We start from the raw sequence: 24,787 nt of genomic DNA, 5'->3' as shown, positions 1-24,787 counted from the left end.
TTAAAAATATTATGCACGGTACACGTTGGATATCTGTATTAGATACTTGTAATTATTAGATCTGGAAATACACACTAGTTAAGAAGTAAAATAATATTTGAATTTAATTGGTATCTTTTAAAAATATATATTTAAATTGAAAATGGGAGAGTTGATATTTGATTTCAACCAGGAAGGTGATATGCATTACAACAGTGACGGAGGATGTCAAATCTCGGTTAGTACCATGGATGCTACACAATTTCCTAGTTATATGATGATTTTGCACACTGTTACTGGTTCTAAATGTATAACTGATAGGCTATTTAAGATTAAATTAAAAAAAAATAAAGATAAGGCTGTGAGTGGTTCTGAAGATACCATTGCCGTTGATTCAAGTAGCGTTATTAAAAATAATGAAAAGCTTAAAAGACTAGAGTTATACTATAATAAAAGTAATAAAAATATTGGTCCAATAGTTGTTGTATTAACAACAGAACCTAAGTCCACTGGTTTTGGTATTGGAACATTAAGAAAAATTTACTATTTATACCGACAATTAACCAATAGCGGTAATGACGGCAAAGTAAATTTAGTTGATTTAGAGCCAATCTCCGAAGGTACAATAGAACAAACAGAATTGGATAACGAATATGAAGCGTTACATACCACATTAACTCTAAATATAAAAAACGGAACGTGTATTTTCGAATCATCTCTTGATAATACTAGTACTAACAGTGGTATTAGCAGCATCAAATTAAATGGTCCAACCAATGTCGAGCACTCATACAGCTTTATATTTTATGATTGCGAATTTTCTTCCAAAGGATTTAACCAAATAAGAATAGAAAACACTGATGATGACCCATACTATTTTGACAATTTCAAAGGTTCTGACTACAACGATGTAAACCTTGATAAAATGCGTGTATATTGTAGTAGCGATGATTTGGGAAGAAATTTGCCTCTATTGATACAATTTTGTTCTAAGTCTCACTATAAATTTCCTGACTCTAGACAGACTAATACTTCTAACTATTATGAGCTTTATAAAGCAGAAGAGATTAAAGTTGAAACAAGTAAAGTTGAAGATGGCTCAACTTTAAGCACAGAAACATTTTATACATTTAGGAAATCGTACAAAAAAATTGAATCACTAATGCAAACGCAACTTTTGGAGAAACTTCAATTTATATATGACAGCAATAATGTAAGGGAAAAATTGTATAAAATGATGCCGGACTCCCAAAAACAAATCAGTGGGTCAGCTACAGCTGGTATCGTACTGGGTGTTCTTGGACTCTTTTGCATACCTGCTGGAGTCCTAGGATACATCCATCATAACAGGGTAATTTCCACTTTAAGGCGCGTTCAATATAGATTTAGTTATCTGTACCACTAAATCATAATATGTTATGTTCCAAATACTTTATACATCATAACTACTCATATCAATTAAAATTAAAATTTATATATTTGGCAACATTCTTCCCTCTTTTGAGATTGTTGTATCTACTGGTTTATGCCATTTTTCCTTCCAGTTTAACAAAAATGCTTGTTCCTCCTCATTTGGGTATCGCAGTCTATATCCGTGCGTCCACTCCCGTGAGTAAAAGGTGTTAAATTTACATATGAATTCTACCAATCCGCTTGTGTTTTTGATGTATTTTATTCTAAATTATCGTTATTACATTAGTATCGTTACCCATTGATAGTAACATTAGCATACATACTCATAATGCACAGTATGTTAACACCCTCTACATTAGGTACTAATTAACTCATTTCACAATTACATCAACCATTATATACTTACTTATCTGTGTATAGCGCTTCTAGTTTATGATCGTAACTACTTCTTCCCCAATCCACAAAGTACAATCTAACATCTTCAAACCTGTTAATTTGTTAATTTGCTAACTAATTAATTAATCGTACTTTGGATTTGATAGCATCTGTTTTAAGTTATGTATCGAGTTGTCAAAATAATGTATTGGTATCAATGGGTTCAACTTCATTAGAGAGAGGAACCCCTCCACATTCCTTTCCTCAGCCTGTTTCCCATCACTATCACCTTCATTCCGACTCTTATTCTTGCTTTCACCAGTACTGTAATTACAAGTTTTCAATACATTCAACAACTCATTTGACTTCACTCCAAACATCTTCAGCCGAAGATTTACCTCGTCGACGTCCTCAGTGTCAGTTACGATATACAGTGGCATCTTCAGGTACTAATTAATCAATTAATAACCATGTATGTACTGATACTATTAATAAATACATATGTAATCTATTAACATCTAATAACTATAACCTTACTTGTATGTAGTAGTTAATCAGTTGAACTAAAGTCTTGTTATATGATATATGCCTTTTCTTTCTGTACTTAACCAATTCATTATACAACTTGTGATTTTCTTTCAACTGATTTCTTTCATCCATAAACACCTGCAACATCCATTAGTCCAATCAGACTCCTATTAGTACATAAATAAATAGCTATTAGTGCTTATGCATTAACTATATAATAAATACCTTTTCAATATCCACTCCCTTAAAATACTTTAAAAGCTCATCGTACAAACCATCCACTCTCCAATTCTGAAGTTCGTTACCCGTTAAATTTAACCTGTAACGCTCATCTGATAGGTAGTCCACTAATTCGTGAGGGTTTCCATTTCTTATCAGTTTATTCAACGCAACTTCCCAATTATCAACTTTACTGTATTCGCTGGAACCATCTAAACCCCCATAAGCATCAATATTAGCTGTGGTGCTATCCCGATATCGATCAATATAGTAGTACACCATCAACACGTACTCTGCTATACCGATGCCATGAGGAAACGAATAATTAAAACACGTGCTCAACCACACTGGGATTTGATTTGCAAACACTCTGTCTAACACCTGCTTCACTTTTACATCATCCTTAAAGACGTCCAACTTTGACAACACCTTGCAGGATGTGTATATATACTCGCGGTGGCCGAGGTCCACTGTTGAGAAGTTGAGTAAGAATACATCGGCTGGACGTTCAAATCTGCATGAAAACAGCTGGTTAGTTCTACTATTCGCCGACTGGCTGCCTTTAGATGTGGAACTCGGCGTGCGATACTCTGGTATTAGACCCGACTTGACCATCTCTAGCACATCCAAGGGCCCGTCCAGGTAATCATCGTCAGAGGACTGTTTATCTATCCCCAAACTTGTGGAATCCTCAGAATTCCTAGGCACAGTAGTACCATCAGTATTCTGATTTCCCCCTGACTCCCCAACTACATTAGAATAGACCGACGATTTTGTTAGTTCCTTATTTAAAACTGGCAATGAATCTGAAATCGGCGGAATGTGTAGCTGAAATTGCGGACTTTCAAAGGCCTCGTTGTGCAGTCTTGACAGGTAATCATAGTTAATGGCGCCATTAGTAGAGTTCAGACCACTAACTATATTTGAACTGGAATTTAGGATCAAGTTTGATGTGCTTTGATTATTGCAAACTCTGAAACCGTTTACTACGCAAACATAAGCCATCAAATGCCCCAATAACATGTGTGTCTGAGTAATGTGTAAGAGTCTATAATACAAATTGATTTAAAATTTTACCTAATATTTCAGAGTTAAATTCTTTTTAAAATACAAAAATCCATGGAATCCATAAAAGTATAAAATATTAACAAGTTTTGGGGTCCATTCATACCTGCTAAGAAAATGTGCGGCTGTTCAGTTATTTTAAGGTTTATTTAACCATTATATTTGTTTTACACAATTTTAAATTATTAATGTATATTATATATTTTGTTTCGTTTGATTAAACATATATGATCTTTAATGTGTAGCATGTTGTTCTGTTTTATGTACAATGTGCAATGTATATTATTTTTTTCATAAGATACGCATTTTCAACACTTATTAACCGGTGAATAGCAATTTGTGAATGAAATCTATTCATCTATATTAAAAATATAGAATGCTGTTTTGAAATGGACAATTTGTACTCTTCCTACGAGGATTGCTTGAGCGTTTGGCTTCTTAACGTTTACAGGGACCTTCACAAAAACAGAACATTTGGCAGTCTTAAGCTGCTTCTTAAGCTCCGGAACATTAAGTTTCTGAAGCAGTTTAGTCACGTGATTCTCAACTCGAGGGGCGACTTGGACGACCCCTTGGTCGAGTTTCTGCTGTACCTGGTAAGCCTAGTGAGTCCCCAATGTCCAGACGTTGGCACTTCCAACTGGTCATCCGCGGACAGTCCCACGAGTGACAGCCTGCCCAGGTCGCCGCCGATCAGGGCCGCACCCCCGAGTGATGGCAAAGAGCACACTGGCACGCCTGAAGACAAAGAAAATGCCACTCTAAAGACAGCAACGGGACCCGGATCTCCATCGCATTTTAATTCAGAGCGTAGGCGGGCCAAAGGTATCGGTCCAGGCCTTAAGATGGGGTCCTCAAGCATAGATAGCGTGGCTGACAGCGTAATGGTCAACACCACGCCCAGAACTCGGAATGAGGCGGCCGCCAACAGGGGAACCGGCTCGACCAATCGGTCCCCAAGCATACTGCCCAGTATATTTACCAGTGGTGGCTTCAGACCGGGTCTTTCTTTCAGAGAGGTCACCAGAAGGCTCACGACCTGGAACTTAAAGGGAGGCGTTTACACCCCTGGTGTGCGGGGGTTTAGCAGAACCGGCAGCGCATCGTCCGATAGTGGCCTTATACCGGGACACGTGGTGTTTATTAACATGTTTCTCAGTGCCTTGGTTCCCACGCTGCTGTACACATACTTGCGGAGGGTGAAGGAAAATCGGAACAAGCACCTTGCGATAATTCACGACTACCACAAGTTCGTCATCATAAATGCTAGAACCAGGGACGCGGGACTAAAGGCTAAAAATACTGATCATGCGAACTCGATTTTGTTCGGCTTAGCACAGTCGACTGTGAGTGGTGCAACAGCCTCTAATCGCAGAAGGGATAAAAGGGTTTTCAGGTCATTCAGGACAAACGCCCAAAGGCTTTTACTGAAAGTAACATCCTTCAAAGGCCTTTTGGGCTTAATAGGGCTTGACAACTTGTCAAAGGAACTGGGCGTCTACGAGAGCCTGTTCAGTCACTTCTCAAAGCCTGGCTCCGCGGGTTCAATGGAACCTCTGGATAACACCAGCGGACTCCAGCTGCTCTTGTACAAGCTGTCCCTGCTGAACCTCAGCTACCACGACCACAATTACACTGAGGTGCCTAAGAACATATATAACATATACAACAAGCTGGACGACAGCGTCATCAAGACGCAGCTTGAGTCGAGCCTCATCTACTGCTATCGGCTACGCATAAATGACCTGAATCTGAAGTTGAACGTGAACAAGCTGTTTAAAAATTTGATTAAGTTTTCAAAGTACCCTGAGGGCAAGTTTAAGCGCTACTACAACCCCCTCGTCATCGCCTCCACCTCAAACCTCACTCATGGTTCAACCAGTGCCGGCCACAACGGCGTACTTAGGGATAAGGCCATTGGTAACAGGGGCGATGCCAATGGCAGTTTCGCGCACGGCCACTCCAGTTGGCGGGAATTCAGCGACGCGGGCATGCTGAGGGTGATAATGAACGATCTGGTCTTCTTTGGCAACAACCTGCTCTATTTGAATCGAGTCCTCTCCACCAGCCCTATTAGCGCCACCTGTGGCAGTGGAGCTAATAGGGCTGAGGGCGAGGGCGCTGCGGCCTTCAGCAACGAGAGTTACCTGGACGACTCTGACAGGTACATGTACTATGCGTACAGGATCCTGTGCCTTGTTAAAGGGGCTGATGGTGGCCACAATAGGGCTGGTAAGGCTGCCAAATTTAGACCCACTCTCCTCCGCGGCCTAAGGATAAATAACATGGAGTATGTGTACAACGCCTTTTTACACCTGGTTAGATACGTGTTTCAGCTCAAGAGCACAAGTAGGGACGTAGCGACTCGGAATACCAGTCACTGGTTTGGAGCTACTGATACGTGTAAAAGTGATACAGCTAATGGTAATGCTACCAGTGGCGGTGCTACAAGTGGTACTGAAGATAATAATAAGCCGAGTCTAAGCAATAAGTACAGCATATTTGACTGCAGGGGCAGGGGCAAAAGGGTCTTTGTTAGCGACGACCTGTGCCTGCTCGTGCTCAAGATTAACTTCGACTTCTACCGCCTGGTATTCACCAATTTGTCAGCACTCAAAGAGGTTCAGGGGGCGATTCTGGCCAGTGGCCAGAGCAAGGCAGTCAGTGAGCAGGACTGTTGCAACGTGACACACTACAGCAGTCAGGATTTAACAGACAGGGTAAACGCATTCGTGGAAAACGACGAAGACCTGGCCCGGAGGTACTTATACTCAGCACACACGCACTCGAATGTTGTTAGCACCTTCAGGGAGGTGAAGAGGAGGATAAGCTACGAAATGTACCCAGTGTCGTACTGGCTGGCCTGCTCACACTTGAAACTGCTCGAGAGCAGGTTGGACTCGCAGTGCCAGTCTAAGCCGCCGTAACCCGTGGATGGCTCCGTTTTAATGGTGATTTAGCCTACCACTTATGCGCTTATATATTTAGCAGGTGTGTATTTGTACGTTTGGTATGTGTGTATTGTGTGCGATGTATGTGCACAGTTAACTGTAGAAAACGATGCAATAACAGTTATGGGAGACTATAAGTAACGAATCATGAGCGATATGGGAGGAACAGTGCTGATTTAAAAAAAATCGATCTTGATTCCACCCAATAAAATACATACTGACGCTGGCCCGTAAGAGGTTAGTTTTATTTGTATATTGTACTTTAGCTTCACCCTTACACTTGTTTCAGTTTCTCACACGTTTCTGTAATTTTATTCACTTCAATTCACCCCTTTTATACACTTAGTGGTTTCACAGTTGCAATGTTTGTTGTTAACAAGGAGGACTCGCACGCCGAGAGGACCAAGTCGTCCCTGCGGAACAAGGTTAAGCTGTTTCTCTTCGTCATTGTTATTTCCAAAGTCTCAGTTCTGCTCGTGAAGTACCTCGGCCAGCCCTCCGGCAGCGGCAGCGGCTCCCCTTCTTCAGGCTCGTAATCGCTTCTTTCCGCTATCGAAGAGGCTTAAAGCCAGTTTGCACTTTGTTTAAATCCCCTTTTGACCCTTTGTGCCCTTTTAGATACCAATGACTGTGGTCTGTAACGAGTGCGGCGCTCAGTCGCCCAAGTACCGCTACAAGTGCTGCCTTCTTCAGTTTTGCTCTTTCGACTGCTACAAGGCGCACTCCTGTTCCTCAGCTGACCGGCCTACTCCCTCCTGCAGCTTTTCCCAGGGGGCTGCGAAGCCTGACGCTGTCGCTGAGGCTCCCTCCACCACTAAGCTGACTGACGCACAGCTGGACATCCTCAGTACGTTTTTTATACTGATTATCCCCTTTTAGAATCAGACTCGATGTTGAAGGAGTACCTTAGGGACGAGAAGCTCAAGCTCGTTCTCGTCGACATCGCCAGTTCCGAGGATCCCATGGAGCGTGCTCAGAGGTACATAAGGGAGGAGCGATTTAAAGAGTTTGTGTCCTACTTGCTTACCCTCATTGAGAGGTTCTAATCTGTCTATATTGTATTCACTTACCCACTTGTTACTTAAATTTGTGTGTAAATGTTCAGGTGCTCTTTACTCACTTTGGTGTGTAAGCATTTACTCAATTGTTACCTTTACAATAGTGTCGATGCTTATTCACTGACTGCCTCTTATTTTTCCATGCCAGTTACCAACACTGAAACTCATACGATTTGCTTTACGTACTCTACTAAATTTTACTCTACTTAGGCATACTCTAAAATATAAAGGGATTTTTGAAGTAAAAATGATTAGTATTCTGAGCTCGAAGTCTCGGAGTCCTCCTCAGAGTCACTGCTGAGCGTCTCCTCGGTGTTTTCCGTCAACTCCGTGGTGTCACTCGTGACTGTGAAGTAGCTCTCCTCGCTGCTTACGCTTTCCTGTCTGCGTCTGCTTCTCCTCACTGACCTGCTCGGCGTCTTTCCTGCGCTGCTCATCACACACAGGAACTTGCAGTACGGCGTCGTACCCTGTCTGGCTGCGCCCATGCTCGCTGTCGGCGTTCTATACATTTTACTATGCCAGTCCCCGTCTTCGTAATAGTCTGACCCTGTACCACGTGCACCACTCGTGGAACCTTTAGAAACCGTGCCGTATCCACTGCTCTTAACACCTTTGGAGGCAGCGACCGCCGTTCCCATTGCTGCTGCTGTCGTGTCAACACTGAACGACAGCTGATCCAGTACCAGTTTTACCAACTTGTTACTCTTCAGGTACTTGTGGTTATCTTCGTAGTACCTCTTCAGTGCCACATACAACAGCTGTTTATTCGAGTCTCTTGTCGACTCCGAATCACCATTCTCACCATTGCCATCCTTAAGGCCACTCCTACCTTCGTCATCGAACGTGTCACCCGTCGTCGTGTTCAACAGGTACTGCACTAGGAACAGCAACTCGTTGACGTTTACATACTTTACTCCCAGCAGCTCGTGAAATATGCTTGCCACATGCCCGTATATGTCATTTTTACACCTGGCTGCACTATTGCCGTCGTTGCCTTTACGGTCGTTGCTATGATAGTCGTTGTTACCATTGCTGTTACTACCTGTGTCGTTGCTGCCATAGTTGTTATCATTACTGTTGCCATCACTGTTACTATCATTGTTACCATTACTGCTATTACTGTTACCATTACTGTTGCCATCACTGTTACTATCATTGTTACCATTACCATAGTTGCCGTTTCCATTACTGCTACTACTGTTACCACCATCGCCCCTGTTAGCCGTCGTGCTTCTGTGTACGTTGAACAGGTATATAAAGAAGAACTTAAACCTGCAGAGCACCTCCTCCTTCAACGCTCCTTCTCCGCTCAGCAGGTATTTGAACGTCGTGCTGATCACTTCCCCTATGCAGCTGTTTACCAGGTCGTACTTCTTATTGTAGAGGTTACTTATCACGTTGAACAAGACTAGTCTATCCAAATCCCCCAGTGTTACGGTGCCACTGCTGGTCGTAATATTAACGGTACTTGCGTTAGTGTTAGTACCAGTACTACTACCACTGTTTCTACTATAATCTTTACCACTATTACCACCACTATTACCTGCTATAGCTCTGCTTCCTATCGGTCTAGTCGCTGTACCTTCTCTCTTCCACATCCCCTGCTTTGCTGCTGCACCACTCGTCGCTGCTCCTGTAAAATGCGATACACCTCGTGCGTTACTGCTAATCCCTGGTGGCACAAACAGCAGCAACTCCAACATACACACTGTGTAACTTGTCAACAGCGTTTGCGTGTTAACCATTGGCACTGTTTTTACCAACAGCTTAATCACTATCGAGTGAACGTAGCTGTTTATTTTTATACTTCCATTAATTATTTGCAACATCTTCTCGAATATCCCATCAACTACTTCCTCGTTAACACCACTGTTACTTCCTTCTGCTTCACTACTCTTACTCTTCCCCTTACTCCCTCCTTTTGCACTTGATCCACTCCTACCACTTCCACTTACAGCCAATCCATTCTTATCTCTTCCATTTGTTCCAGCCAGTACATTGTTTACGTGCAGTAGGTGTAGCAAATCCACTATTATCTTTAGTATTATTTCCAACTTGTATATGTATATGTCATTATCTCTCATGGGCATCTTGTTAACTTCTATACTACTTCTCGTTGGACTCTTCTTCTCATTCTTACCACTATTACCACATCTCGTATCATTTTCCAACATACTTATCAGATTGTTCAACAACACATAGTATATTCCCAGTTCCTTGTATAAACTTGCGTTTTTTTCATTAGCTTTACTGATACTGCTGTTACCATTACTACTGCCACTACTACTGGTATGGTTACTGTTACCATAACTGTTACCACCGCTGCCAGTGCCACTTGTCTGTGGGTACGTCACAATGTTATATATGCACAGACACATCAACACTATGGTGTTGTTGTAGTACTCCAACTCATCCAACCCATCTTTGCCTTCATCTCCGCCAGTCTCACCATCACTGTCCCCTGCACTATCAGAACTCATGCCCTGGTTACCACTACTACTCCCATTGTTATTGTTGTTAATGTTACCATTACCATTACTAGTACCACCAATACCGTTACCATTACCACTAGTATTAGTACTGGTACTACCATTACCACTGCCCCTTCTATTAACACTGTTCCTATTCATGTTTCCATTATTTCCATAATTGTTATCTGCTCTGGTATTTGTACCAACGTTGCTAGAACCTGATGAGACAACACTGCTTGATGTTGAAAACGACGTCAGTATTGGCATTATGTATATGTTGAATATACTGTTCACTCCGCTGCTACTGCTATACAAGTCTCCATTAGCGAGCTCCAATCCAGTTCCCACGCCTCCTCTACTAATTGCACATGCTGATATGCTATACAAATTAAGGTATATGTAGATGATCACTAGGATGTGCAGGTGCCTGTTATTAATTTCCATTTTTATTTTATACAACAGCCTTTGCTGCTTATTCATCAGGTGCACGTTTTGCCTTATTTCCTCATCCAGCTTATTTTTCCTCGCCTTTCCATTCCTCGCATTCTTTGATCCACTGCCTACACACCATTAATCGCTAATACTATTTACTACTACTAATACCACTATTACTATTACTACTATCACTAGTGTTACAGCTGGCTATACAGCCAGCAGTACTGAGTACCAGCAGTGGCTTATCCACTGCTTGCTGTGTAAACATATATGCTCACCCTTCGTGCCAGTCTCGTTGAGCATGTATACCAGCTCCCTCTGGTGGTCCTGGTGCACCTTAAGCTGCCCCTGCAGCTGACTCGAGAACTGCGTCAGGTGGTCCAGCGAGTAACTTTTGAAGTTATAGCTATCGATTTCGTTCATCCTCACCACCTTCAGGTCGTTGATAACTATTCTGATGTTCTTGATGTCGTTGAGTTCGAACGGGTCGTAGATGTCCTTCAGTGTCTCCAGGACCACTTCTGCGCTGTCTAGCGTGTTTGCTCTCGTCAGGATGCCGCCTTCGTCGCTTCTGCCTGACTTCTGCCTCCCTCTGCTGCTGAACCCTCCGGCTCCGCAGCTCGCGTTCAGCATGTTGAGCAGCAGGAGCAGGTAGTACACTGGGTTGTTAACTATCAGGTAGCTGCTGTTCAGCGAGTAGTCCGAGTCCATGTTCGTCATTTTGACGTACTCGTCTATCAGAGTCACAGTGATGAACTTCATCGGCACCAGCAGCAGCAGTCTCTTCAGGTCACTTTGAATCGATATCAGCGTTTCCAGCGCGCCGTCTGAGCCTTCCACTCCTCTGAACTCGCTCGACAGGTCTCCCTTTGCCAGCTTCGGTGCCAGCATTTTCAGCACCAGGTTCACGTCGTTCACCGACTTAAAAATCTTCTCAGCGTCTTCGCTGCCGCTATCAGCCGTTGCGTTCTTCCCACTCAGCGTATTAAACCTGCTAACACGAGTTCTACTTTCTCCAACCTTATCTGCCTCGCCAACCTTACCTCCCTCTCCATCCACCTCCGAGGTCGTTGTCTCCTTCGTTCCTGACTTCGTGAATCCAGTGTCAGTGGTGTTAGTAAATCCTGTGTCAGTAGTGTTGGTCAGCTCTGCCACTATCCCTCTCAGCCTGCTCACTAGCACACTCAACTCCACGCTGCCGTCCCCTGTCAGCTGGCTGTTCACGTACATCAGCAACAGGTTATCCTTGTTGCTCACCAGCTCGTTGTATATGCGCTCCGCGTCTTCTACTGCCCTGTCTCCGCCTTCGTCCCTGTTAAGTTTACTTGCCACGTGGGTGAAGTACTTCACCATCACACTCAGCACCACTTCCAACTGCAGCGTGCTTCCCATCAGCAGCTCCACGTAGCCTACTAGCCCTAGCTCCGTTATCCAGGCCGTCATTGCTTCGTAGAATCCCAGTATTCCCTCGTGCTTCACTCCCCCTTCTCTGCCAACTCCTCTCAGCTTACTATTCTCTCTCTTCACCTCTCCCTTCGTCCCCTGGTCTCCACTCACTCCGTTTTCCTTCAGTGCCCTGTTAAACACGTACAGCATGTACGCCGTCGGAATGCTGCTCAGGAGAGGCCCTAGCTTCGCGTATATTGCCGAGCGCACCTTCGCCGACGTGTCCGTCAGCTTCAGTATCAGCGCCTCCAGGATCTCGAAGTTGACTATGTCGAGGATCTGCACTGTCGTGTGCCTGATGTCCTCCTCCGGGTGCTCCAGGTTCAGCATCAGTATGTTCAACACCTCCGGCGCCTATTTCACCATCAGATCATTAATTCTAGCGCTAACTCGCACCACTTTACCTACTCTAATGGCTAGCTACCTATTTACTCACCTGAAACGACTGCAACAGCTTCAGCGACGTCACGTACACCTGCGAGTACCCGTCGTTCATCAGGTTAAGCAGCGCGTTGATGTGCTTTTTGTACAGTTGCGAGTTAATCACAACTTCGTCCAGACACGCATTCCTTACAAACGTTTCCAGAAAGAGCGTAAAGTTAATCCTCAGCCTCTTCTCCTTGCAGTAAATCAACACCAGGAGCACGTCCCAGATATGCTAATTGTTATTATAAACTGTTATTTTACCACTAAATATACAAGTTTTAATATTTCAACTCATTCTATCTATTATACTCTTCTACTGGATAACATACCAGCAACAGCTTGTTTTGATTGTGTTCATTATCCTATAGACATATCAGTTACCGTTTATACTGCCACTTATTCATGGATAGCTACCTAGCTAGCTGATAAACGCTAACCATCTATCTACTACAGCCACTAATTGCATTATAGACTTACATTTGCATTCAAGCACACAATTCGTTCGTGCACTTCATTTGTTAGCTTGTATATCAGCTTCGCTACGTTGTCTATTACTTTGGAGTCCACCTTGTTTTTACATGTGTATATGATTACCAGCACTAACTTCTCGTATAATACGTTCATTAATTCGTTTTGCACCATCAGATTATTGCTTTTGACCAGGTTTAAGGCTGCTTTAGTGCCCTTTTTCGGTGTCAAACTGGAGGCCAACAGGGCCACATCTTTGGCTAGTAACACGAACGCTTCGTCTGCCGTTAGGTAGTTTGAGTATATTTTATCTGTCGAGGTGCATATGTTTTTCAATAGCTGGTTTACGTGCTGGTATACTTGGGGATTCTTTGACCCTAGCTGACTGCTTAGCTCCCTCAGCTGTTGGTCCAATTGGTCATCAGCTTTGCCTTTGGGTTTCTTTGGGAGTCGCCCTTCAGGGCCGGGATCACTTTCCCTCTTACTGGCTGATTTGCCTGGCTTCCTCCCTCTCTTGCGTGGAGGTTCAGGGGCCTTACAAACCTCAGTATAAGCATCCACGTCTGCAGATTCACTGCTGTCTGACCGTCCTGTGGTACGGGCGGTGGTACCATCCGTGGATTCGGCTGGAGCAGTGGAGCCCAAAGCTCCCAGAGGATTATTTGGGGTAGAATCTAGCAGCAAATCCAGAATCTCAAGTCGCTCATTGTCGCTACCATCCGAATCACCAGGGGCACCAGTACTGGGCTTTGTAGCCTTCTTACCCCTGGCACTGGTCGTAGAAGACCTACTAATATTCTTAGTAGTGGTCCTAGTTACTCGCCTCGATGCTCTTGTGTCTACCATTTACACATACATCAAGGATGTTAAACCCAAGACAGACAGGAATTTCACAATTATTCAGCAAAATTCCAATATTAGCTTATTGTATAAAACATAAAACTCATTATATACGATATTACTAGTGATATTCCACAAAGATCACACAGAAATTCTGGCTATACACACTGCCAGCAGCTACCAATAAATAATAACAACTAATTTACAAAAAACTAATTGCGATGAATTGCATTTAATGTGGAATTCTTAAAATTTGTGGAAATTTAGATTAAAATAAGTGCTTTGAAAAAAAATATGGTGTTACACTCAATGTGTAGATCACACCCCCGATTATTTTTTATTTGTATCATATCTTTCCTATGAAACCTATTTTAAACAAGAATGGTATTCTCAGGGTTTATAGCGCTATTCTACCACATTTAACTTAACTTGTACTATATATAGCCCGCAATGGGTCCTCCTGCCGGTACCAATGCCAATCCTGGCATGAATAACGCCGGTAGCGTTAACAGTGGGCAGGAAGGGGCGGATCGTACTAGATACGTTAGATCTAGGAAGCGATTTAAGGTCTACACCTGGAAATATAAGAAAACGATCACGCCAATCGCATCTTTTATTCTTTTAGTGAATCAGATCTTTGGATTTGGTGAGTTTTATTCATTTAGGCGCGTTCAACGGAATCATCTAGTAGTATTTAAATATTCATTAACTTTTGTAAATAAGTGTATTTGTCTTCTCCCCCGGGAAGATGCCTACTATGTGCAAACATTATTCCCGGGGAACTTTATAGATTGAATCTGAGTACGTGCTTATATGAATACACACTCATGCAATGATTAGGGATGAACTCGATTCCGTCGGTAATCGCAGAGGGCGGGCTCCTCCGAGTCTTCCTGGCGAACCTGGCGACCTGCATCATCGCGTGCATCTGCTCACTCATGCTCCTGAAGTCGATGACATTCATCCCTCACAACTCAAACTTTCAGCAGCGTATCGAGTACAACACGCTCGTGAAGTACTACCTGTCCGACTTCTACTTCAAGATCATCTCCTTCCTTCACTACATCGGAGACTTTTGCACAATTGTCTGCGGCATCATAACCTTCTCGAAGCTCGTGGACATGCTGTTCATCAAGGCCTTCGGCTTTACGCTGGCACTGCAGGTGTACCCGCGGCTCACGATGGGCAGGGTGGGCCCGGACCTGTTTGTGTACATATACGAGACGACTGACCCGAGTCGCCCCTTCGGAGTCGTCTGCATCACGCTCGGATACCTGATCTGCACGCTCATTTGCACGAAGCTGAGCTGTAGCTCCCTGGAGGAAACGACGCACTTCCACGTGACGTCGTTCCTGATCCTGCTGGGATGCTCAGTGCAGCTGTGCGTGTACAGCGTCTTCTCACTCAGAGGCGGCTCTGGGAAGGGGTTCAGGGGGCTGCTGGGCGGCCTGTTCGGGCGAGGTGCTGGACGCGACGCGCGCGAACGGATGAACGTGCCTCGGTCCCGGGTAGGGGGGTGGCTGAGTGGCGGCGCCCTGGGAGGACTGAATTTTCACATGCCCAGGGTGGGCGCGAGGAGGCGCAGAAGCCCTACGAGCTACGGGGCCGTGAACAACCCGCTCAATATAGAGAAGAGCAACCCGCTGAAGGAGTCCCTGAAGGCCGCAGGCTCCCTCGGAGCGGGCGCGAAGGTAGGCCGCAAGGGCTTCCTGGAGATCCTGCTGACCTTCGTGGACAACTACAGCCTTGCCAGCACGCTGCCGTCGTGGGCCAACGAGATGACGAACCAGGTCAATCCCACGCAGACGATCTGGCTGTCTTCGCTCTTCGCCTTCTTTATATACCTGGTGCTCGGGATGCTGTTCAGCAAGACGTTCTCGACGCTGGGGTCGACCTCGATCCTGGACGACATCCTGAACAGCTCATACAACTTCTTCGTCAACTGCTCGATCTCGCTCTTCGTCATCGTCACCTCGATACCTGACGTGGTCTTCGGGTGCATCTCGCTGAGGTACAACCTGCTGAACCTGGGTTACCTGAACAGCAACTACTCGTACTTTTGGGGCTGCGTCTTCCCCTTCATGTTCACGTGGCTCCTGGTCAACGACAAGTTGTTCCAGAACTGGCTGGGCAATTTGGGCCTGATCTCAGCCCTGATCTGTGACTTTTTCGTGCCAGTCCTGCTGTACACCGTGGCCTATAGCCGCGACTACTCGGACTTCACGAAGCTCAGGAGGACCAGCAAACTCCAGATCGTGAGTGGATGGTTGCACAGCAGGCTGGGCTACCTGTACAGCACCTCCGGCACCATGTATAATAGGCTAAACACCGTGTACAATAGTTTACTGTCGGCGGTTAGCGGGTCCGGGTCCAGCGGTAAGTCCCTGCCGCGACGCGGCACTAAGGGTCACCAGGCTAACGTGCCAGAGGGGCTTGAGAAGGGAGAAAGTTCAACCACAATCAGCTCAGCAAGTGACAGCACTTACAGCAGGGGCGACAGTGGCGCCTCGACCTCGAGCACGGACACTGCGTCCGTGCTCGAGAGAGGCGTGAGTGGGATGGCGAGGCCGCATTATGGAGTGGACAGGTCAGGAAGCAAGGAAAGCACGACCAGCGCAAGCAGAAAGGACACCGGCAACTTTAGGACCTTCAGTGCCTTCCTGTCTCGCGATTCCTTTATGTCAAACAGGCTGTTCAGAGCAGGCAACCGCCTGTTCACGGGAACGAACAGACTTCTGGGAACGACGTTCAGTAAAAGTATATCGCTAGGGTCGTTTGGGCGCAGCTTTAGCAGTATTCTAAATAGACGTGGGACTGGATTTACTAACACCACTGACACTGGATTCACGAAGTCAGGAACGAAGGAGACAACGACCTCGGAGGTGGATGGAGAGGGAGGTAAGGTTGGCGAGGCAGATAAGGTTGGAGAAAGTAGAACTCGTGTTAGCAGGTTTAATACGCTGAGTGGAAAATTCACTAAAAGCATCTCGTTCACGTTCGGCAACAAGTTTTCGATGGTGTCACATAGGCTCAGCAGCAGGTTCACCAACAGGCTGACCACGTCGGGCAGCGCGACGGGCACAAATTCCATAAACACCAGTTTGTCTAAGCAGTTGTCGAAGGGACTGTCCACGAGTCTCTCGGAGACGCTGAATAAGAGCCTGGGAGCGAGTCTGACGACCGGGTTGAGGAACACGAGCAGCATCAGCCGGAACCTCCGGAAGACCATCTCCCAGAACATCTCGAAAAGTTTCTCCAAGAATTTCGTGAGCACGACCGAGGTGATGCTCGGAGACGGCACGATCGACCGCTCCCATGAAGCTGAAGGGACCAGCGATGGGAGCAGTAGCAGCTCGAGTAGCATAGAGGGTGCCTACGTGGCCAGCTCGGCCGAAGGGCCGCCGACGGCCACAGGCACTCGAACCGGCAACGTCCAGGGGTTAACAAAAAAAGTAACTAGAAGAACAGAATGTGAGTCGCATTCGGGATCCGGTAGAACAGTTGCAACTGTAGATGGCCACCCGGATCTGACCCAAGACAAGCCGGATCGTCCTGGGTCGGGGGATCACACACACGAAGTAGCCCTTAGCGAGGAACCGCGAAGTAGCGTGGACTACAGGTCCTTCAAGATCATACGCAACTCGAACGACTTCCGAAAGACTCACGACGACCTGTTCAACGCAGTCAACAGGCCCTCAAAAATCGTCGTGCCCGACACACCAGGGGAGGGCTCCCCCCATAATCCTTTTTTTGCCCCTGCCACTGCTGGGGCTTCCGATGCCGCCCCTTCGGGTGCCCGGGGGCTGACTCGTTCGGAGACCAGCGCCAAGGACCAGAACCGGGGGCACTCTTCGGGTGGGAAACGCGACAAGCACGGTTCTGGTGCCTCCAAGGAGAGGGTTGTGGTGTTCCCGAGGCCGCTGCACCGGTACCACCTGGCCATCGCAAAGGTGATGATGGTGTCGATCAGTATGTTGACCCTGGTTGTTCCGGGTTTACACTTTCTGGTCGTTAGCGATTAAAACAGGGCTTTCCCCCTGCTTTGGCACTATAAAATCAACTCGCTTGGCCTTAAATGGCAACCATGGGCCATTGGACGCACAATCTGGTTTTTTGTTGCAGTCTTAACATTGTAAATCGGTTAATACGCCGATCAGGTGTATAATTTGCACGTTTTTACTCATATGTGTCAGTTATCTCGGTACTTCTAAAAATGAAACCCTCCATAGGGTAGGGCCGTCGCAAAGTCTGCAAATTACTAATTATGTAGCCTCTAACTTACTATTAGAATGTTAATAAAACTATTAAAAGATGAAAAATGATAAATATTAGATAGATACTGGTTTAAATGCTCATTTGAAGCCTACACATGGGGGGGTGTACGCTAGTACTTTTAAACCTGAGTTCGCCTAGACCCTAAAAATTGTAACCTTCTATCCACTTATTAACCGTATATTGTTTTTTAAACATTTTTAAATTAATTTGACTCCTATTTCATATCAATTTGGATAGATGAACCTCTAATTTGTTACCATATATAATATATTTCAATGGGTTTACTCAAAGTTATTAGGAAAACTAAAATTAAAGAGAAGGAAATTAGAATTCTAATCCTGTATTCAACTAGTTACTTTATTAAATAGCCATCACTTAGTCAACTTCTTGTATAATACTTTTGTACTTGTTAATTTCTTTAGTTTTAATTTTTTAATTAGGTGACTAGCTTTTCTGTTAATTACTTAAGTTATTTGATTTTAGGGGCCTTGACAATGCTGGGAAGACCACAATTTTAAAAAATTTAAACAAGGAGGACATTACTAAAATTGAGCCGACTGTAGGATTCAATATTAAATCGATTCAATATCAAGAGTAATACTGTAGTTACTGCTATCCCTCAGCTATTGATTGGCAGTGTTATCTAACCATTAGTGGTTGATGTGTAGATAATACTTAGTACTTATATACTACCAATATTAGTAGCAGTTACTCAGCATCGTTTTAATTGAGTTTATAGCTATATGCTCAACTTCTGGGACATTGGCGGCCAACGCAGCATTAGAGCATTTTGGCGAAACTATTTCGAAAATACCGATGCGCTCATTTGGGTGGTCGACTCAGTCGACGTCTCCAGGATCAACATGTCCAGGGACGAAATTCTCAAAGTCCTCAAGGAAGATGTATGTTTTGGACCTTATTTACTTCAGATAATGGCAGATATTAAATATATCTACTCCCAAGTTACATTTAATAACCTGTAGAGAATGTGTAAAACCACCTTGCTGATATTTGCTAATAAACAGGACATAAAGGGCGCTTTGAGTCCGAAACGCATCTTCGAGGTAGACTCACCTGGCTGTAGTTTATATGTCAGCTAGTTGGTAGATATTATGTTATTTAGTAAGCAGGCATCCTAGTACTCAGAAGTCTGTCAGCCTATCACTCGGTAGCTAGTTACCAAGTATCGATCACCTAGCTGGTCTCCCACCCAGTCGTGTTCGTTCCTAGTTAACTGATTTTGTAGTTGTTGAAGCTGGACGACCTGGTCAAAGAACGCAGTTTCATGATTTTTGGCAGCAGCGGCTTCAACGGGGAGGGCATTGTTCAGGGAATCAAGTGGCTGGTTCAGGACGTCGCTAACCGCATATACTGCTACAACTGAACATGCCCACTCTAATTTACTGTACCATACTCTTTACGTGCTTGATGCAGGCTGAGTATCAAGTGATACTTGGGATCGGAACTACTAGTGGCGTCACTGAGAACGTGCCGGTACAAGTTCACACGTATGGCCATATAGTACACCACATTACAGTTAGCAATGGAGGCTGATATGTCTCGGTTACAAGAGCCTACTCAGATGCCTTAGAAGGACTGGCGGCAGATTCCTGGTTTTTAGCGTCGGAAGGAACGAAACATTCCGCGATCTCAAGTCTCCTAGTCACCTCGTCCTGTTAACATATCAATGTTTATGGATGTATTAAGCAGCTATTTGGTTAATTGAATAGATTATGAGAGTAAAATAGGTAAATACACACTGAATGGTGAATAAGTGTTGTAAATGACTTAAGTAATTGGTACCTTAAGGAAGTGAATGACTGGATCTTTACACAGGGCTACGCCTTCGTCTATTTGTTCAATTATAAAGTGCTTGCTCTCGTTTATTTGCTTAATTATTTCCATTGTCGGGGGATCACTAATCAGAGAATTAGTTATAGCTAGTTAGTGGCTAATTAAGTCAAATAACTGTGAATTCCACAAGGGATATCACCAATATTAGCAGCATCAAATAAATATCTGAGTAAACAGAGCTTATAATCTCTAAAATAAAGAGAAAGATACCACTTGATCAATGTGCCTGTCAAGGCTGATACCATTCCGGCCTTCTATATCAATACTAATTGCTAAATAAGTTCCAAAACGTAATTAAAATGAATCTACATTACTGATAGTATATAATTTTAAACAAATAACGAGAAATGAGGCCCGATTAGCGATTCGTGTGTGATGGGATTCGAACCCACAATCTTCGCCTCCGGAGGGCGACGCGTTATCCATTAGCGCTACACACACCCGTTTCAAATGTGCTAAAATTACTTTTAGTATCTTTAATGAAACATAAACCTAAATTTTATCGAGTATAGTTGTTCTAACTTTATTATAAGTTCAATATAAACCAATTATAGGTATTACTGTCTAATAATAGAAAGTGGAATCATTCGACTTTAGATAATGGAAGTTCTTTATAAAATATAAAACGACAGCACAATGGAATTGAAAATCTTTTAATTCATTATTATTTGATTAATATTTTATAAGTAATAGAATAATCGTCTTATTGTTGTATATTAGTCTGTTTTATGCCATTTTAATGTATTTTTGATCTATTTATCTTTTAATTATTGAATTAATAGTAGGAATCTTTTATACGTTTTTATAAAATTAGCGGAAGGTCACATTTATATTGAAATATTGAGCTCATTAAATCCATAACATATATATCGCCTGTTTAATTTGACCTATTCTTTCACTATCTTCTATTAATACAAAAAACTAATAGCCCTGGGAAGGCTTATATAATTTTAAAAATGGACTTAAACTTGCTGGAAAATAAAATCAAGAAGGACCCTGATGCCAACTGTGATTTTTTCAAACAAAAATGGAACGAGTTTGTCACTCTGTATGAAATAATTAAGCTAACACCTCAGGTTTATAACACAGAGTTTGTGAAACTGTTACAGTTCATCACCAATGTTAGCCCAGTTTCAGCAGTTTCAGTAGTTTCAGTAGATACCTAGGTTATGTAGTTGATATTAGGACAATGGATAAGCATACCTAGTGATGTATTCATAAATTTACAGACCATCGCACATTACAATAAGAGCAGTGACGTAGATAAGCTCACTTATAACCCTAGTTCATCTGACCAGAATAGTTCTAGCGCCGATGATGCTGGTAGTATTGCCGATGGCAGGTGGCTGTGCCTTAAGTTGATTGAGCTGATTAAGGAATTCCGGAGAGTCATGGACGGGAAGATGACAAGAATGGTGATAAAGTCTACGTTTACACTTCGAACGAAGAGGCAAATTGACCTGGAGACGTAGGTTTTAAGTTATCAAAGATTGGTTAAAGTTGTGTATCTATGCATACTAATTAAATTATTAACAAGACGTGCTTTTAATGAAATACTACATTATTGGCTAGTAAATCAGTACAACATCACTAATTTCACTTAGCATACTCGTCGAATGGTTGGATCTCTTGGACCTGAATGACCGGGAGCAGCGTAAGAAGCTGTACAACTACATTGTCAAGGACCTGGCCCTGTTGAGCGCCAAGTCGAAGAACAGACAAGTAAGTACTATATGCAACCATTTGTTATTGTGAGCATCTATTTGACCAAATACTGCTATCTTATCACCAGAAATTATGACTCCTAATCCACTTTATTGTGTTGCTATTGACTATGTTCGCTGTTAACTATTAATCTGTAGTCGGTAAAAAGGCTGCAACAGCTTCTTTTCGAGAAGGTGCACAAAAGCACGAACCTGAACATTAGGTTGCTCAGCTGCTGCATAATAATTGAGCTGTACCGGCGTAACGTCTGGAACGACCTGTTCACGCTGAACCAGCTGTGCGAGCTGTGCAAGGCCCAGAACCCGAAGATTGCCCTTTCCGCGATTTACTTTTTGCTTTCCACCAAGGTAACCGCAACGCGCACCGACGCCATAACTGTTCTTTAGAACCACTATCACGTCACTTTTGAGGCTGCCTCCACGGACGCTCAGGGCTCCGCCAACGCTGAGACTCCTCAGCCTGTGGACCCGCCCGTTTCGCACTCCCTGAGTCACATCTTGGACCTTTACGAGCCCTTCAAGCTCGTGGAGACTCTGCTCGACCGGTGCGCCAAGAACCACTTCCAGTACCAGCACAAGCTCGTCGCGCTGAAGCTTGCCGCCGTCGTTATAAACAAGCACAAGCTGACTGTTCCCAGCTTCTACTCGTACCTCTCCAAGTACCTTCACCACAAGCAGCCCCTTGTGACCAGGGTCCTGCTGGTGTTCGTGATTTCTGTTTATAGCGGCCTCGATGCTGCCCTCGTTGAGCCTCTGGCCAGGAAGGTCGTCGACGATTTCGTAGCCCACGACCGTTCCGATGACATGATCACCATAGGAGTCAATACTGTAAGTTTTTACTATTTTACTTTCTAACCACTGGGACTTAATACTGGTTATATAGTTATTTACCTCTTCTGGCAATAGTTACTATTTCCAGTTGTGCTACCAGATTACCACCCACTGCTACTAATAGTATTAACCCTTTACAGATCAGGGAGATATGTAATAAGTTGCCAGAAGTCCTCAGTGAGGACACTTTAAACTATTTGGTGGAGTTTAAAAATTACAAATCCAAGAGTAAGTTTATTTACTATTACTACTACTACTACTGTTACTATTACTACTACTACTACTGTTACTATTACTACTATTACTACTACTACTACTGTTACTATTACTACTACTACTACTACTACTACTGTTACTATTGTTACTACTACCACTACTACTACTTCTGTTACTGTAAATACAACTATTATTGCAATAATGCCTTTGTGTTAATACTTCTCGCTATTTAACCTATGAATGTTTGAAAAAATGCCATTATTAAAAACGCTGTGTAGACGTTAGTGCAAGTGTTAAGAGTCTCATTAACACTTACCGAAAGTTGGATCCAAAGAAACTCAATAGGGCTTCTAGAGGGAAAGATGCAAACATACAACTGGTATGTTTCATTTAATCATCCACCCTTCTGTACAAATACTATTTGCCTCGCTAATTCTTTTTTAGATACGGCAAAAACGTAAACTGAATTCACTTAAATGTGAAGATCAAACACATTCACCAGGATCAGATCATTATCATGGCGATTACCACTCTGTTGATGGTGATAATGATGAGCATGTTCATGATGATGATCATGATGAATTGCCCTCAGACTCCTCTGAATACTCTTCTGATGCCGATGTAGACTCAGTTGCCGAATCTGATGATGAACCACTATCATCTGACGCTGATGAACTTGAAGAATATGATGACAGTGAAGAGGAGCAAGATGATGGTGAGCTGGATAATGATCAAGATGACAATGACCAAGATGATGAGGTCGTTCCTCAGTTGGTACCCGTGTCTGACACTGATATTTATCTCAAACCAAGCCATCCTAAGCGTAAATCACACAGTAAGTCTCACTCAGGCCCTGTTTCTAAAGATGGCTCCCACCCTAATTTAGTCACTGAAGATGCCTCTAACCCTCATTCAGATGCTGAAGACATATCTCATGCTGACTCAGCCTCTGATGACAGCAATACAGCCTCTGATGGCAGCAATACAGATGCTGTCTCAGACTCAGATGCTGGTTCAGGCTCTGACTCTGACTCTGATTCCGACTCCATTGCTGATCTCGACGAGTCTAGGCTTCTTTACACTTCAAGTAAGAAGCGGCGGCGGCAGCAGAGGCTTCAGGACAAGATTGCCAGTAAGCGCGACAGGCTGGCTGCCAGGAAGCTTGCTCAGAGTCGTAAGGGCAGCAAGCAGAGTCTCACCAACAGGATTAAGCAGCGCAACAAGCCTCTTCTGATGACTCTTCAGAGCAGGCGTGTGAAGCAGAAGCGCAACGTCTCCGTTGCTGAGCAGATGAGTCGTCTCAAGCGCCACATCAGGGGCCTCAACAAGGGCAACATGAAGAAGAAGCAGAGGCGCCACCACTAACTTCTTTCAAGTATTGTTGTTACTGTTTTACTGTATGTTGTATACTGTTACCATGCTAATGTTACTCTGTTGTTACTGTTTTACTGTATGTTGTTACTGTATGTTGTATACTGTTACTGTATGTTGTTACTGCATATTGTATATTGTTATTGTATGTTGTTACTGTTACTGTATATTGTTAATTGTGTTACTGTTACTGTATATTGTTAATTGTGTTACTTTTACTGTATATTGTTAATTGTGTTACTGTTAATTGTATATTGTTACTGTTATTGTATATTGTTCTTAGTTTGAGTTGTTATTTACAATGCTAATGTCATTGTATCTCCTCACTGTTACTATTGTTACTGTTACCGCTGTATTTGTTATTGTACCTTGTTATTACTATTGCTACTGTGTTGATTCCATATTTTTATGCTAGCCATATACATATTAATGTGCCATATCAATTTATGCTATTTTCTAATACTCATGTATTACACATCTATTATAGACGAAATATACATACTTATACACGTTATCTTTTACCATTATAAACCATATATTATTTCCAGGCGATTAATTCTTTTTAATTTTTCCTCGCTGTGGCTACTCTTTTATAGTTCCACATTTTAAGTATTGTGAACCATACTAAAGGAATAACGAATCCTATACACATTTATGTCACTACTTCCATCTCATCACCAGCAGCTACCTTACCAACTAATTAGTGTTAACCAACTAGTACATTGACCAGTGTGGTAACTAACTAGTACAATTATCACTGTTCTGACTAACTAATACAATTAACAGTGTGGTAACAAACTAGTACAATTACCAGTCTGGTAACCAACTTGTGAAATATC

General features: G+C 43.4%; 10 protein-coding genes and 1 non-coding gene across 11 annotated transcripts; 7 read left to right on the top strand and 4 right to left on the bottom strand.

The window, feature by feature from the left end:
- Positions 1 to 142: 142 nt before the first annotated feature.
- Positions 143 to 1,362, top strand: TOT_030000746 (hypothetical protein; the record flags this gene model as incomplete). Its single annotated transcript, XM_009693490.1, is given in 2 exon segments — positions 143 to 1,330; positions 1,348 to 1,362. The coding sequence occupies 2 exon segments, from the start codon at positions 143 to 145 to the stop codon at positions 1,360 to 1,362; spliced, it is 1,203 nt and encodes a 400-aa protein (XP_009691785.1).
- Positions 1,363 to 1,450: 88 nt separating this feature from the next.
- Positions 1,451 to 3,537, bottom strand: TOT_030000946 (conserved hypothetical protein; the record flags this gene model as incomplete). The annotated part of the gene is made up of 5 exons (XM_009693489.1): positions 1,451 to 1,655; positions 1,799 to 1,879; positions 1,921 to 2,216; positions 2,305 to 2,433; positions 2,521 to 3,537. 5 exons carry the CDS (start codon positions 3,535 to 3,537, stop codon positions 1,451 to 1,453), a joined length of 1,728 nt encoding a protein of 575 aa, XP_009691784.1.
- Positions 3,538 to 3,968: 431 nt separating this feature from the next.
- TOT_030000744 (conserved hypothetical protein) lies at positions 3,969 to 6,506 on the top strand (the record flags this gene model as incomplete). Its single annotated transcript, XM_009693488.1, has 2 exons — positions 3,969 to 4,832; positions 4,920 to 6,506. 2 exons carry the CDS (start codon positions 3,969 to 3,971, stop codon positions 6,504 to 6,506), a joined length of 2,451 nt encoding a protein of 816 aa, XP_009691783.1.
- Positions 6,507 to 6,892: 386 nt separating this feature from the next.
- TOT_030000743 (hypothetical protein) lies at positions 6,893 to 7,066 on the top strand (the record flags this gene model as incomplete). The annotated part of the gene is made up of 1 exon (XM_009693487.1): positions 6,893 to 7,066. One exon carries the CDS (start codon positions 6,893 to 6,895, stop codon positions 7,064 to 7,066), a length of 174 nt encoding a protein of 57 aa, XP_009691782.1.
- Positions 7,067 to 7,154: 88 nt separating this feature from the next.
- On the top strand, positions 7,155 to 7,576 carry TOT_030000742 (conserved hypothetical protein; the record flags this gene model as incomplete). Its single annotated transcript, XM_009693486.1, has 2 exons — positions 7,155 to 7,377; positions 7,410 to 7,576. The coding sequence occupies 2 exons, from the start codon at positions 7,155 to 7,157 to the stop codon at positions 7,574 to 7,576; spliced, it is 390 nt and encodes a 129-aa protein (XP_009691781.1).
- A 263-nt stretch (positions 7,577 to 7,839) lies between these two features.
- On the bottom strand, positions 7,840 to 13,683 carry TOT_030000741 (conserved hypothetical protein; the record flags this gene model as incomplete). The annotated part of the gene is made up of 8 exons (XM_009693485.1): positions 7,840 to 8,999; positions 9,174 to 9,807; positions 9,946 to 10,052; positions 10,266 to 10,622; positions 10,776 to 12,297; positions 12,380 to 12,601; positions 12,699 to 12,731; positions 12,847 to 13,683. The coding sequence occupies 8 exons, from the start codon at positions 13,681 to 13,683 to the stop codon at positions 7,840 to 7,842; spliced, it is 4,872 nt and encodes a 1,623-aa protein (XP_009691780.1).
- Positions 13,684 to 14,127: 444 nt separating this feature from the next.
- TOT_030000740 (conserved hypothetical protein) lies at positions 14,128 to 17,699 on the top strand (the record flags this gene model as incomplete). The annotated part of the gene is made up of 3 exons (XM_009693484.1): positions 14,128 to 14,323; positions 14,518 to 15,071; positions 15,330 to 17,699. 3 exons carry the CDS (start codon positions 14,128 to 14,130, stop codon positions 17,697 to 17,699), a joined length of 3,120 nt encoding a protein of 1,039 aa, XP_009691779.1.
- A 528-nt stretch (positions 17,700 to 18,227) lies between these two features.
- Positions 18,228 to 19,336, top strand: TOT_030000945 (ADP-ribosylation factor; the record flags this gene model as incomplete). Its single annotated transcript, XM_009693483.1, has 5 exons — positions 18,228 to 18,292; positions 18,436 to 18,546; positions 18,692 to 18,854; positions 18,936 to 19,016; positions 19,199 to 19,336. 5 exons carry the CDS (start codon positions 18,228 to 18,230, stop codon positions 19,334 to 19,336), a joined length of 558 nt encoding a protein of 185 aa, XP_009691778.1.
- Positions 19,337 to 19,526: 190 nt separating this feature from the next.
- Positions 19,527 to 20,051, bottom strand: TOT_030000738 (uncharacterized protein; the record flags this gene model as incomplete). The annotated part of the gene is made up of 3 exons (XM_009693482.1): positions 19,527 to 19,625; positions 19,756 to 19,870; positions 20,017 to 20,051. The coding sequence occupies 3 exons, from the start codon at positions 20,049 to 20,051 to the stop codon at positions 19,527 to 19,529; spliced, it is 249 nt and encodes an 82-aa protein (XP_009691777.1).
- A 122-nt stretch (positions 20,052 to 20,173) lies between these two features.
- TOT_03t000004 lies at positions 20,174 to 20,247 on the bottom strand. The gene has a single exon. It is a non-coding gene; the product is annotated as a tRNA-Arg (tRNA).
- Positions 20,248 to 20,762: 515 nt separating this feature from the next.
- TOT_030000737 (conserved hypothetical protein) lies at positions 20,763 to 23,942 on the top strand (the record flags this gene model as incomplete). The annotated part of the gene is made up of 7 exons (XM_009693481.1): positions 20,763 to 20,927; positions 21,036 to 21,274; positions 21,411 to 21,528; positions 21,669 to 21,878; positions 21,918 to 22,358; positions 22,502 to 22,589; positions 23,545 to 23,942. 7 exons carry the CDS (start codon positions 20,763 to 20,765, stop codon positions 23,940 to 23,942), a joined length of 1,659 nt encoding a protein of 552 aa, XP_009691776.1.
- Positions 23,943 to 24,787: the final 845 nt, after the last annotated feature.

Source organism: Theileria orientalis, chromosome 3 (assembly GCF_000740895.1).
Source record: "Theileria orientalis strain Shintoku DNA, chromosome 3, complete genome".
Taxonomy (NCBI): domain Eukaryota; phylum Apicomplexa; class Aconoidasida; order Piroplasmida; family Theileriidae; genus Theileria; species Theileria orientalis.
Note: the sequence above shows the minus strand (reverse complement) of the source record. Positions and strands in the feature narration are given on the sequence as shown.